At 45.0% G+C, this 13,947-nt stretch overlaps 1 protein-coding gene across 1 annotated transcript in view; it reads left to right on the top strand.

The window, feature by feature from the left end:
• FASN (fatty acid synthase) overlaps nt 1–13,947 on the top strand; it is a 230,353-nt gene that overhangs the window by 65,165 nt on the left and 151,241 nt on the right. The window contains 1 exon segment of the mRNA XM_084646886.1: nt 1,246–1,346. Coding sequence (XP_084503012.1) covers nt 1,246–1,346 — 101 coding nt within the window.

Here is a 13,947-nt window from a genome sequence, read left to right on the forward strand (position 1 = left end):
AGATAACATGCATCCAGCTGATTATCCACTGAATCTTTTTCAGAGACACTGCTTCCCAGGATATATTTGGCCATATTTATAGGGTGGTCTACATTCTTTGTTCCGAGATGTATACATTTACATTTGGCCATATACAAACACGTATTGTTTGCCTCTGCCAAGTTTACCAAGCGATCCAGATCGCTCTCTATCAGTGACCTATTCTCTTTATTATTTTCCACTCCCTCAATCTTTGTGTCATCTGCAAACTTTATCAGTGATGATTTTGTTTTCTTCCAGATCACTGATGAAAATGTTTAATAGTGTAGAGTCAAGAACCAATCCCTAAGGGACACCACTAGAAGAAACACACCCGTTCAATGATGATTGTCGATTTACAGTTACATTTAGAGACCTGTCAGTTAGTTTTACTTCATTTAATGTATGCCATGTTGATTTTGTATTGTTCTAGTTTCTTAATCAAAATGTTATGCAGCACCAAGTCAAATGCCTTTAGAGAAGTCTAAAAATATTATATTTACATTATTACCTTGATCAATCACATTTGTAATCTCATCATAAAAAGATATCACATTAGCGTGACAGGATCTATTTCCCATAAACCCATATTTATTGGCATTAATTATATTACTCTCTTTTAATTCTTTATTAATTGAGTCCCATATCAGCCATTCTGTTATTTTGCCCAGGATCAATGTCAGGCTGACAGTCCTATAATTTCCTGAGTTGTCCTGTCCACCCTTTTAAAATATTGGCACAACATTAATTTTTTTCAGTCTTCTTGAAAAAGTGTTCCAAGGGTTATTGAAAATAAATATGCTGACTCTAAGGCTACCATCTCCTAATCATCCTATTTACATTTGGAACTAATTTTGGAATGTGAATACCAGGTGCCCAAGATTATTTCCACCAAAACAGCATCCTTTAAACAAAGTTATTGTGAGGTGGATGCTCATGATTTTTGAAGCATGAGCCCTGTTGTATTATCTAGAAGTATTTCTGTCTATCGAAGATAAATAATAAGCATATACTGTTAGGTTACCCTACTGTATCGGCATGTTCAAGACTGTCTACTATAAAATATTCATTACCTATGCTGGAACAATATACCTGTGTTGTAATCAGACCAGATTGTTGCTGTTTAAATCGCTCAGATAAAAGATTCTTGATCCATGGTGTAGTTCTTGTAGGTGCTAATATGTTATGGTGGGGGTTTTTTTTGCTTCATTTACCCTTTTCTTTCAGGTGCATTTTGTGCTGATGAAGTTTTCTCTGGAGCTCCTTTGAAGAACCTGGAAGCCAGAACAGCACACTCTGACTCCATGGTAACACAGCACATACAAAAGGTATGAAGAATCTTGAGCTACCCAAAGCTGTTATCCTTGCTATTTTATATATTTTTGTTATACACATTTTCTTTGCGAGCAAAATGTTCAGTATATGGAGCAAGATCTGTTGCACAGGCTGGCCTGTACAGGGGTGTCAGGGACCAGCCTACCTGTGACAGATTCCTGTAAAGGAGAATGAGCCAATTCAGATCTACCTGGAAGTAATGAAATCCCTAGGTGGCTGGTTGGCTAATGAGCCTGCTAAAGGATTACCAGGGCTCAGTTGAGGTGGTTCCTAGAGACAGGAAGCTCCTGAGGAGAAGTGCTCCCACAAGAACTAAGCAGGAGAACTCACCAAAGCAGGGGCTTGGAAGGTGTGCTGCGGGGGACAGATAACTCCTGAATAGTGGCAGGAAGCCCAGCCTGTTAGGAGCTATATGCTAAGCTGCAGCTGACAGATCTCCACAGACCTCTGGCACCAGCAAAAGATTCTCCCCACATAACAGGCAAGAGACCTGACTCCAGGGAAGGGACTGAGCCAAGAGAACCAATGTTGGAGGGGAGGGGCGGCCCCTGGTTGGAACGGATGAACTAAGACTCGCTCTGTAGCCCAGCTAGGATGCTGAGGTGAAGGTTTTCTTGTACTTTCATTAGGCCTTTCCTTAATAAACTAGACCCCTCAGAAGGGGCATTGTTCGCTATGTAAAGCCTTGTTTAACTTATTAATGATGTATGGGAAAACTGAGGCTTGGTGTGCTGGGGGTGCTATAGGGCAGGTACACCCTGTGACATCCTCCATCTGGCTAATCAGTGCTCAGTCCAAGACTGGAGAGGAAATAAAGGTGGCTTTAAGCCAACTTTATATTCCTCCAATCCTGGGGCAAGCTGGTGTCTGGTCCTGTCCCTGGTTCATGTCCTTTCCTGATGTTTATGCTTTTCAGATATTTTGTCATGCCCACCCCCTTTTGTTGTTGCTTGTCTAAGCTATGCAGATTTAGCTCTTTTAGTCTTTCCTCATAAATTGATTCTTCCATCCCGCAATAATTTTTATTGCTCTTTTCTGAACTCCCACAAATATTTCAATATCTTTACTCTAATGAGACACATAGAATTGAACGCAGTATTTTAGGTGTGATCTCACCAGAGTCCTAGAAAGAAAGCAGAACTATTATGTTGATGCTTCATAATGTGTGATGCTTTTTATGTGCAACTAAAACTACATTCACTGTTTTTTACAACTATATCACTTTGATAAACTCATGTTTGATTTGCTGTCTGCTAGAACCATAAAAATGCTGAAAAGAGTAGAAAACATGCCTTAATGGATAGACTTAAGGAGCTCATTTAGCTTAACAAAGAGAATGTTAAAGGGTGGTCTCTGTCTCTCCCTTTCTCCCCCGCTGCGGCAGCCCCCGAGCTGGGGCTGGAAAGGAGGGGGATCTCTCCCTCTCTCCTCCGCTGCAGCAGCCCCTGGGGCTGGGAAGGAGGGGGATCTCTCCCTCTCTTCTCCGCTGCGGCAGCCCCTGAGCTGGGATGGGAAGGAGGGCCGTCTCTCCCCGGCAGCCGCAGCCCTGGAGCTCGGGAAAGTCGCCCCTTTCTCTGGCCGCCGCAGCCCTGCACATCCCAAATTCGACCCACCCCCTCTTCTCACCCCACTGCCCCCTCCCTATTCTCTCCAAGGCCACCACCTCACCTTACATGTGCGTCTTCTCCAGGGTCCAGGCACCGAATTAGTGAAGCCACACCTTCATGGCTCCACTAATTAGGTGGGTGGCCCTTCAATCTCTTGTGTGCGGCAGCCCAGATGCGCACCTTAGAGGGAACTATCTGCGGACCACCTGAATGGAGCTCGGTCTGCGGACCACAGTTTGAGAACCTCTGATGTAGATTGTTTTGCTGTCAAGAACTTAGTTTTTATATGTTGAGTGGTTATGCTTGTGATAGGTTATGCCCTTTAGGAAGCCACCTGATGTGCTGAGATACCACTGACTCTTCCTGTTCTGCCAGTTTGAGCCCCCTTTAACCTGTCTTGCTGAGCCAGGCTATTAAAACCTCCTCTAACACACACACAGGCAGGGCCACACCCAGCTGCAGATCACTCTGGAAAGACTCAGTTTAAGGGACTTGCTCCAACACTCTGGTGCTCACTCCTTTTAAGGGGTACAAACTCAAAGATTTTATGAAATTCACCCCCTCCCTCAATGTGGAGAGAGGTATGCACACTTCTTGCCCCCCCAGTTAGAAATTACAGAAACTGGGTTTAATAATAAACAAAACAAATTTTATTAACTATAAGAGGCAGATTTTAAGTGGTAAAAGGGATAATAAACAGAACAAAGCAGATTACTGACCAAATGAAATCAAAAAGGCAAACTAAGCTAGTTTCACTAAAGAAATTGGTTACAAATAGTATTTCTCACCCTAGATGTTGTTGCAGGCAAGTTGCAAAGTTTCTGTGGTTCAGAGTTTCAGTTATATTCCTTTTCAGACTGGACCCCTGTCTCAGTCTGGACTCCCCCCTTGCATTCCCTTCAGGTGGCTTCTGTAGTCTTTTTTCTTGGCCTGACAACCATGGAGAGGAGGAGTCCAGTTTGCCTTCCTCCCCATCCTTAAATAGGATTTACATAAGGCGGGAATCCTTTTTTTCCCAAACTTGACCCTCTTCCCTTACAGTAGAAAGTTACAAGAAATCCCAGGTAATGTTTTAGTATCGGGTTACAAGACCACCTGACTCTGTAGTATCACAGTGTCCATGAGTCAGTGGCAGTTTGGAGTGTCTGCAGGAAGGCCAGGCTTTTCACAGTCCATTGCCATCGCTGATGGGCCAGCTGCCCTGTCTGGCTTTTCCATTGTTGTACCTGAAGTGTTAGCAGTGGGCGTCACCCAAAGTAGCATAGTTGAAATACAGATACATAGTCAATATTCCTAACTTCAGATACAGAAATGATACAGGCATACAGATTGGATAATCACATTCAGTAAATCATAACCTTTCCAATGATATCTCACATGAGCCATCTTGCATGAAGTATATCTCAGTTATGTCATATTCATATCATAAGTATATTTTCATGAAGAATATGGAATGACATGTCACAATGCTATACTTATATATAACATATTTTCCAATTGTAAGCATAAATGGGGGGGGGTCAATTTTATGGATTTGCTGAGTTGCCAGTTAGATTTTAAAGCTAAAATCTAACAGACTCAATTTGCCAATTTGATAAGTGTTTATGGTCACTATTGTGATGGAATTTAATCAGGATAACTTATTTTTATTGAGTTCAGGGAGAATTAGGGTATGTCTTCACTACGAATGTTAAAGTGCTGCCGTGGCACTAGTCCTAGGAGAGAGCTCTCCCAGCACTGTAAAAAAACCACCCCAACGAGGAGAGTAGCTACCAGTAGGTGTAGCCCCCTGAGCGAGAAAGTGTCACCCCCCGAACGAGAAAGTTTCAGCACTGTAAAGTGGCAGTGTAGACAAGGCCTTAGCTTATTAATTTTAACTCTAGGTTCTTTTCAGGTCAATTTTTACCTTGGACAGTATTTTTCAAATCAGGACATTTGGTGTTCTTAATCAACAGTTTATTCATTCATCCAAAAACACATAAGTATATACGCAGTGTATAGGTCAAGGTTACATACATCAAATTTTCTAGGTATGTACTGAACACACAAATACAGTCTCTTAAGCAATTGTCATAGGGTAAGGTTGAAGCTCGGTCATTATATGATATATCAATACAAATGATCAATATTTCTTATTACATTTTCTTATGCTTATCAATCATCAATTCTTTAACACCACTAACACATTTTTTATTCCAAGGAGTAAGGATGTTTATTTTAAAGACTCTTTTAAGAGTGAGGTCCCTGCTATGTGAATAGTTTGGTATGGAAAAACCAAGTTTAAAATGTTAAAAGCAATTGCTGAAAGTTGTTATTTAAATCGCTCTTAGGCCGCTTTGCTTGGGCTTACAAAGAGGAGGACGCATGTAACATTAATTAGCTAAAATCCAAAACATGAGGTCTCACTAAAGAGTGTGGACTCAACAAGAGAACTTTCAGTTATTTATATTCAAGAACAGAAAGAGAAATACAATCTTTGAAATGAAATCTTATAGTTTCTTCTTCGTCCTATTAACCCTGAAACTCGATCCACGTAGCTGGTCCGAGTGTTGGTAGCACTTCTGGATTCTGCAGCTTCTTTGTAAATTAATTCAGCTCTGGGGTCCACATGAGGGCAATCTTCTTATTTTCTATTGGGTACTGATTGTCAGGGCACTCTGATTTCAGCTTATTTTATCTGCTGCTTCCATTGATATCCAATAGATGGCGATAGTGTATAAGAAATTTCTTCCATATTTCTCTGAGTTGGAGGGTTTTCATGTTTGATCAGTTTCAAAAATTGCATGTCAGGATTAGCACACATTATTAATTGGAATTCCATCCCTCTCCTATTTTTAAGCAATTTCTCTTAATATTTCAAAGTTATACCCTGGTTATGTGATTATATCTTTCAATACCAGATAACCCAGGAGATCCCTTTCTGTTCTATGTAATATTCTTTTTCTCCTTGTGCTGCACAGTTCTTGCCACTTCTGTAGTGCAACAATCATATAGAAAGAAAACAAAAAATATTCCTTATAGTCTTTTAATTTAGTGGACATAGTCCATACATTCTTTGGTTGTATAAGCATTTCACATCTTTTAGGGCTTACAGTGGAACAGGACATGTTATCAACATACAGAAAGAGGGTTTAGAAAGAGGTACAGGTTCTAATTTGGGGTGAAGGACATACTGAAGAAACAAAGCACATGGTCAATACAAATGTATAGTTTATAATTTGGGGTGTAAACGTGAACTGGACTTCTTGGGACAACAAAGAAACTTTGTCCCAGTAACAAACACAGCAAGCTGTTTGTGATTGGTTTAAACTCTCAGCTTCCGGATTGCCCCTGAATTATTGTCACAGAATCAAGGCCAGGTTTCCCACCTAATCCTAAAGTCACTACCTAATGGCCTGGATGTTGGCTGACTGAGCACCATGGAAAAGAACTGTTCTTTGCATGGTCAGGAGATCTTAGAGCAGGAAATTGTCCTCAAGGAAAACCTGTTCTGCTAAGTGGAAAAGGTTCTCTATATGGGTGGCCCCAAACAGCCCAGAGCCAGTGCAGGCCTTGGTATCAAAGATTCTGGACTAACTGCAATTAAAATACACTGGACTCTTTCAGTTCAATTAAGGTCCATCTGGCAGCAATATTGGCATACTATCCACAGATACAATCACTCTCCATCTTCTCCCATCGAATGGTATACAAGTTCCTTAAGGCCTTTTGCATACATACCCATTGGTTAAGGACTCTGTTCCAGCATGGGACCGCAGTGCTATGTTTCATAGGTTTATGAAGTCCCCCTTTGGTGCAGAGTACTCCATCCATCATCCTAATCTCAAAATGGTATTCCTGGTTTCCATTGCTTCATCCAGAAGAGTTGGAGAGCTCCAAGCACTCATGGCAGAATCCCCATATACCATATTTCACTGAGATAAAGTGGTCCTGAGACATGGTGCAAAATTCCTCCCCAAGGTGGTTTTGGAATTCCACTTGGACCAATCCTTCAGCCTAAGTGTATTCTTTTCCAAAGCCACATTCCACATAAGGGGAGAAGAAAGTTCACATCCAGGGCTGTTCAATACTATATGGACAGGACCAAGCCTTTCAGAATGTGCCCATGTCTTTTGTGGTTATTGCTGGCCAGTCTAAAGGCTTTCCCTAAGGCTTTCAAAATGAACCACACTTAGCTCTCTTTGCTATCAGCTGGATGATATACGTCTCCCATTGACCTTTCAAGCTCAGTGCACCAGAGCTCAAGCGGTATCTTCGTGCTTCCACAACATACCAATATTGGAAATTTGCAAAGCTGCTTTGTGGAGCAACCCACTCTTTATTTGTCAAGCATTACACACAGGACTTGACTGGAGAGCTATATTCCAATCTTTATTCAACTGGTGCAGTGGATACATCTCTTGCCTGCCACCCTAAAGAGGATACTGCTTGCCAGTCACCTACAGTGGGAGCCACACTGTCACATACTTGAAGAAGACTGAACAGTTACTTACCCTACAATAACTGTGGTTCTTTGAGATGTTGTAGTCAGTGTGGATCCCATGACCCGCCCTCCCTCCTCATTCTTGGATTCCTCAGCTGAAATGGCTTCCAGTAGCAATGGAACTGAGTGAGGGTCGGGGGTGCACCACCCTTTATGCTCTTGCAGGGGAGCATGAGGAGTCACAGGGCAAATGTGTGACCTTTCCAGATATTGCTCGGGAAAAGATTCTGAGCTTGTGTGCATGGGATGCATACACACTTACAATGGGATCCATAATGACTACAACATCTCAAAGAACCAGAGTTGCTGTACGAAAGTAAATGTTCCTTTCAATCTAATAGGATTGAGTGATAACAATTCATAATTTACAGCCAAAAAAGGAGATTGTCAAATATCACTTGGGATAATCAGAGCCTGTTCAGTGTGATCAACAGAAACATTTGGATGTTCATTCTTCTTCAGAACCCTCAGTATCCAAGGGATATTAAACAGTGTTGTCTTTGAAATAATAGCAGTTTTCCTCAGTTTTATGGTTATAAATTGATTCACCTGTTTAGTTGCTTTAAAAGACTAAGGGCATGGCTACACTTGTGAGTTAGAGCGCATTAAAGCAGCCCAGTGCGCTCTAACTCACGATGCATCCACACTGGCAAGGCACATAGAGCGCTCCTGGTACTCCAACTCAGCCAGTGGAATAACATTTGCTGCGCCCCTGCTGGAGCGCTGTGGCGCCAGTGTGGACGCCCTGCTCTGTTAGTGCGCTCTGATCGGCCTCCAGAAGTATCCCACAATGCCTGTTCTAGCCACTCTGGTCATCACTTTGAACTCTACTGCCCTGCCCTCAGGTGACCAATCGTCAGACCCGCCCTTTAAATTCTCTGGGAATTTTGAAAATCCCCTTCCTGTTTGCTCAGCCAGGCGTGGAGTGCTCTCAGCACATCTTTCCAGGTGACCGTGCCTCCACACGCCAGGCGATCACCAGTATGGAGCAATGGCGAGGTGCTGGACCTCATCAGTGTTTGGCAGAGTTCCCCACAATCTACCAAGAATATTTGTTGACGGTAGCTATCTATTTAATTTTTATTATTTGTTGATCACTAACATTGTGCTTAGTACTGTATATAAAGCGTAGACAGTGAGGCTTCTGCTTCAAGGAGTTTACAATCCATATAGACAAACAGTAGCGATTATTTGGATACAAATAGCACAGGGTGAGTGTGACATTCCCCTCTGGTGTTATCTGGACTGGTGATCTGCTAGGTCACTCCAATCCTTGACTCTGGGAGCCAGCCTTACCCTGCTCTGCTGTGAGAACCACCACTCCTGGGCTGTTCACACACAGCCTCTGGCATGTAAGCGGCTCCTTGGATTGTGCAATCAAATTACACTAGCCAATACCTCCGGTCCCAGATACAACCCTAGGAACCTCCATCTTGCAGTGTCCAGTTATGCCCACTGGACGTTACAAGCTTATATGAGTTCATCAATTTAACAAAGAAATTGATATGTACCAGACTTGTTCTTCCAAGGGCAGTCTCTGACATGCTTCAAACCAAACGCACTGTTCCAGATAGAATAAACAAACAGATTTATTAACTATAAAGACAGATTTTAAGTGATTATAAGTCAAAGCATAACAAGTCAGATTTGGTCAAATGAAATAAAAGCAAAACGCATTCTCAGGGTATGTCTACACTACGGAATTAGGTCAAATTTATAGAAGTCGGTTTTTTAGAAATCGGTTTTATATATTCGAGTGTGTGTGTCCCCACAGAAAATGCTCTAAGTGCATTAAGTGCATTAACTCGGCGGAGTGCTTCCACAGTACCGTGGCTAGAGTTGACTTCCGGAGCGTTACACTGTGGGTGGCTATCCCACAGTTCCCGCAGTCTCCGCTGCCCATTGGAATTCTGGGTTGAGATCCCAATGCCTGATGGGGCTAAAACATTGTCGTGGGTGGTTCTGGGTACATATCGTCAGGCCCCCGTTCCCTCCCTCCCTCCATAAAAGCAAGGGCAGACAATCGTTTCGCGTCTTTTTTCCTGAGTTACCTGTGCAGACGCCATACCACGGCAAGCATGGAGCCCACTCAGGTAACCGTCACCGGATGTCTCCTGGGTGCTGGCAGACGCGGTACTGCATTGCTACAAAGTAGCAGCAACCCCTTGCCTTGTGGCAGCAGACGGTGCAATACGACTGGTAGCCGTCATCGTCATGTCCGAGGTGCTCCTGGCCACGTCGGCCAGGAGCGCCTGGGCAGACATGGGCGCAGGGACTAAATTTGGAGTGACTTGACCAGGTCATTCTCCTGCAGTCAGTCCTATTGAACTGTCTTATGGTGAGCAGGCAGGCGATACGGATTGCTAACAGACCTATTGCATCATCTTCTGCTGGGCAGCCATGAGATGTGGATGGCATGCAGTCCTTCTGCACCATCTGCTGCCAGCCAAAGATGTAAAAGATAGATGGAGTGGATCAAAACAAGAAATAGACCAGATTTGTTTTGTACTCATTTGCTTCCCCCCTCCCCCGTCTAGGGGACTCATTCCTCTAGGTCACACTGCAGTCACTCACAGAGAAGGTGCAGCAAGGTAAATCTAGCCATGTATCAATCAGAGGCCAGACTAACCTCCTTGTTCCAATAAGAACAATAACTTAGGTGCACCATTTTTAATTGGAACCCTCTGTGAACTCCTGCCTGAAATACTCCTTGATGTAAAGCCACCCCTTTTGTTGATTTTTAGCTCCCTGAAGCCAACCCTGTAAGCCGTGTCATCTGTCGCCCCTCCCTCCGTCAGAGCAACAGCAGACAATCGTTCCGCGCCTTTTTTCTGTGCGGACACCATACCAAGGCAAGCATGGAGGCCGCTCAGCTCACTTTGGCAATTAGGAGCACATTAAACACCACACACATTATCCAGCAGTATATGCAGTACCAGAACCTGGCAGAGTGATACCGGGCGAGGAGGCGACGTCAGCGCGGTCACGTGAGTGATCAGGACATAGACACAGATTTTTCTGAAAGCATGGGCCCTGCCAATGCATGCATCATGGTGCTGTGGAACTCCGATTCTGGGCTCGGGAAACAAGCACAGACTGGTGGGACCACATAGTGTTGCAGGTCTGGGATGATTCCCAGTGGGTGCGAAACTTTCGCATGCGTAAGGGCACTTTCATGGAACTTTGTGACTTGCTTTCCCCTGCCCTGAAGCGCATGAATACCAAGATGAGAGCAGCCCTCACAGTTGAGAAGCGAGTGGCGATAGCCCTGTGGAAGCTTGCAACGCCAGGCAGCTACCGGTCAGTTGGGAATCAATTTGGAGTGGGCAAATCTACTGTGGGGGCTGCTGTGATGCAAGTAGCCCACGCAATCAAAGATCTGCTGATATCAAGGGTAGTGACCCTGGGAAATGTGCAGGTCATAGTGGATGGCTTTGCTGCAATGGGATTCCCTAACTGTGGTGGGGCCATAGACGGAAACTATATCCCTATCTTGGCACCGGAGCACCAAGCCGGTGAGTACATAAACCACAAGGGGTACTTTTCAATAGTGCTGCAAGCTCTGGTGGACCACAAGGGATGTTTCACCAACATCAACGTGGGATGGCCGGGAAAGGTACATGACGCTCGCATCTTCAGGAACTCTGGTCTGTTTCAAAGCTGCAGGAAGAGACTTTATTCCCAGACCAGAAAATAACTGTTGGGAATGTTGAAATGCCTGTATGTATCCTTGGGGACCCAGCCTACCCCTTAATGCCATGGCTCATGAAGCCGTACATAGGCAGCCTGGATAGTAGTCAGGAGCTGTTCAACTACAGGCTGAGCAAGTGCAGCATGGTGGTAGAACGTGCATTTGGATGTTTAAAGGCACGCTGGCGCAGTTTACTGACTTGCTTAGACCTCAGCGAAACCAATACTCCCACTGTTATTACTGCTTGCTGTGTGCTCCACAATATCTGTGAGAGTAAGGGGGAGACATTTATGGCGGGCTGGGAGGTTGAGGCAAATCGCCTGGCTGCTGGTTACACGCAGCCAGACACCAGGGCGGTTAGAAGAGCACAGGAGGGCGCGGCACGCATCAAAGAAGCTTTGAAAACCAGTTTCATGACTGGCCAGGCTAAGGTGTGAAAGTTCTGTTTGTTTCTCCTTGATGAAACCCCCCGCCCTTTGGTTCACTCTACTTCCCTGTAAGCTAACCACCCTCCCCTCCTCCCTTCAATCATTGCTTGCAGAGGCAATAAAGTCATTGTTGCTTCACATTCATGCATTCTTTATTTATTCATCACACAAATAGGGGGATGACTACCAAGGTAGCCCAGGAGGGGTGGTAGAGGAGGGAAGGAAAATGCCACAGAGCACTTTAAAAGTTTACAACTTTAAAATTTATTGTATGCCAGCCTTCTTTTTTTTGGGCAATCCTCTGTGGTGGAGTGGCTGGTTGGCCGGTGGCCCTCCCACCGCGTTCTTGGGCTTCTCGGTGTGGAGGCTATGGAACTTGGGGAGGAGGGTGGTTGGTTACACAGGGTCTGTAGTGGCAGTCTGTGCTCCAGCTGCCTTTGCTGCAGCTCAACCATACATTGGAGCATACTGGTTTGGTCCTCCAGCAGCCTCAGCATTGAATCCTGCCTCCTCTCATCACGCTGCCACCACATTTGAGCTTCAGCCCGCCGCCTACTCTCTTCAGCCCACAACTTACTCTCTTCAGCCCGCCACCTCTCCTCCCGGTCATTTTGTGCTTTCCTGCACTCTGACATTATTTGCCTCCACGCATTCGTCTGTGCTCTGTCAGTGTGGGAGGACAGCATGAACTCAGAGAACATTTCATCATGAGTGCGTTTTTTTTCTTTCTAATCTTCACTAGCCTCTGGGAAGGAGAAGATCCTGTGATCATTGAAACACATGCAGCTGGTGGAGGAAAAAAAAGGGACAGCGGTATTTAAAAAGACACATTTTATAAAACAGTGGCTACACTCTTTCAGGGTAAACCTTGTTGTTAACATTACATACATGGCACATGTGCTTTCATTACAAGGTCGCATTTTGCCTCCCACCACCACGTGGCTACCCCCTCAACCCTCCCCTCTCCCCATGGCTAACAGCGGAAAAACATTTCTGTTCAGCCACAGGCGAACAGCCCAGCAGGAACGGGTTCCTCTGAGTGTCCCCTGAAGAAAAGCACTATTTCAACCAGGTGACCATGAATGATATCTCACTCTCCTGAGGATAACACAGAGAGATAAAGAACGGATGTTGTTTGAATGCCAGCAAACATACACTGCAATGCTTTGTTGTACAATGATTCCCAAGTACATGTTACTGGCCTGGAGTGGTAAAGCGTCCTACCATGAAGGACGCAATAAGGCTGCCCTCCCCAGAAACCTTTTGCAAAGGCTTTGGGAATACATCCAGGAGAGCCGCAAATGCCAGGGCAAAGTAATCCTTTCACATGCTTGCTTTTAAACCATGTATAGTATTTTAAAAGGTACACTCACTGGAGGTCCCTTCTCCACCTGCTGGGTCCAGGAGGCAGCCTTGGGTGGGTTCGGGGGGTACTGGCTCCAGGTCCAGAGTGAGAAACAGTTCCTGGCTGTCGGGAAAACCGGTTTCTCCGCTTGCTTGCTGTGAGCTATCTACAACCTCATCATCATCATCATCTTCTTCATCCCCAAAACCTGCTTCTGTGTTGCCTCCATCTCCGTTGAAGGAGTCAAACAACACGGCTGGGGTAGTGGTGGCTGAACCCCCTAAAATGGCATGCAGCTCATCATAGAAGCGGCATGTTTGGGGCTCTGACTCGGAGTGGCCTCTCTGGTTTTCTGGTAGGCTTGCCTCAGCTCCTTAAGTTTCACGCAGCACTGGTTCAGGTCCCTGTTATGGCCTCTGTCCTTCATGCCCTGGGAGATTTTGACAAAGGTTTTGGCATTTTGAAAACTGGAACGGAGTTCTGATAGCACGGATTCCTCTCCCCATACAGTGATCAGATCCCGTACCTCCCATTCGGTCCATGCTGGAGCTCTTTTGCGATTCTGGGACTCCATCATGGTCACCTCTGCTGATGAGCTCTGCATGGTCACCTGCAGCTTGCCACGCTGGCCAAACAGGAAATGAGATTCAAAAGTTCGCAGTTCTTTTCCTGTCTACCTGGCCAGTGCATCTGAGTTGAGAGTGCTGTCCAGAGCGGTCACAATGGAGCACTCTGGGATAGCTCCCAGAGGCCAATACCGTCGAATTGTGTCCACAGTACCCCAAATTCGACCCAGCAAGGCTGATTTAAGCGCTAATCCACTTGTCAGAGGTGGAGTAAGGAAATTGATTTTAAGAGCCCTTTAAGTCGAAATAAAGGGCTTCATCGTGTGGACGGGTGCAGGTTTACATCGATTTAACGCTGCTAAATTCGACCTAAAGTCCTAGTGTAGACCAGGGCTACGCTGATCTTAACACTGTCAATGCCCTTACAAACCTAGATGCTTCTCACCACAGGCTGGCTGATTGCCCTTCAGCCAG

Source organism: Lepidochelys olivacea (genome assembly GCF_965140295.1).
Source record: "Lepidochelys olivacea isolate rLepOli2 genome assembly, chromosome: 14".
Classification (NCBI taxonomy): domain Eukaryota; kingdom Metazoa; phylum Chordata; order Testudines; family Cheloniidae; genus Lepidochelys; species Lepidochelys olivacea.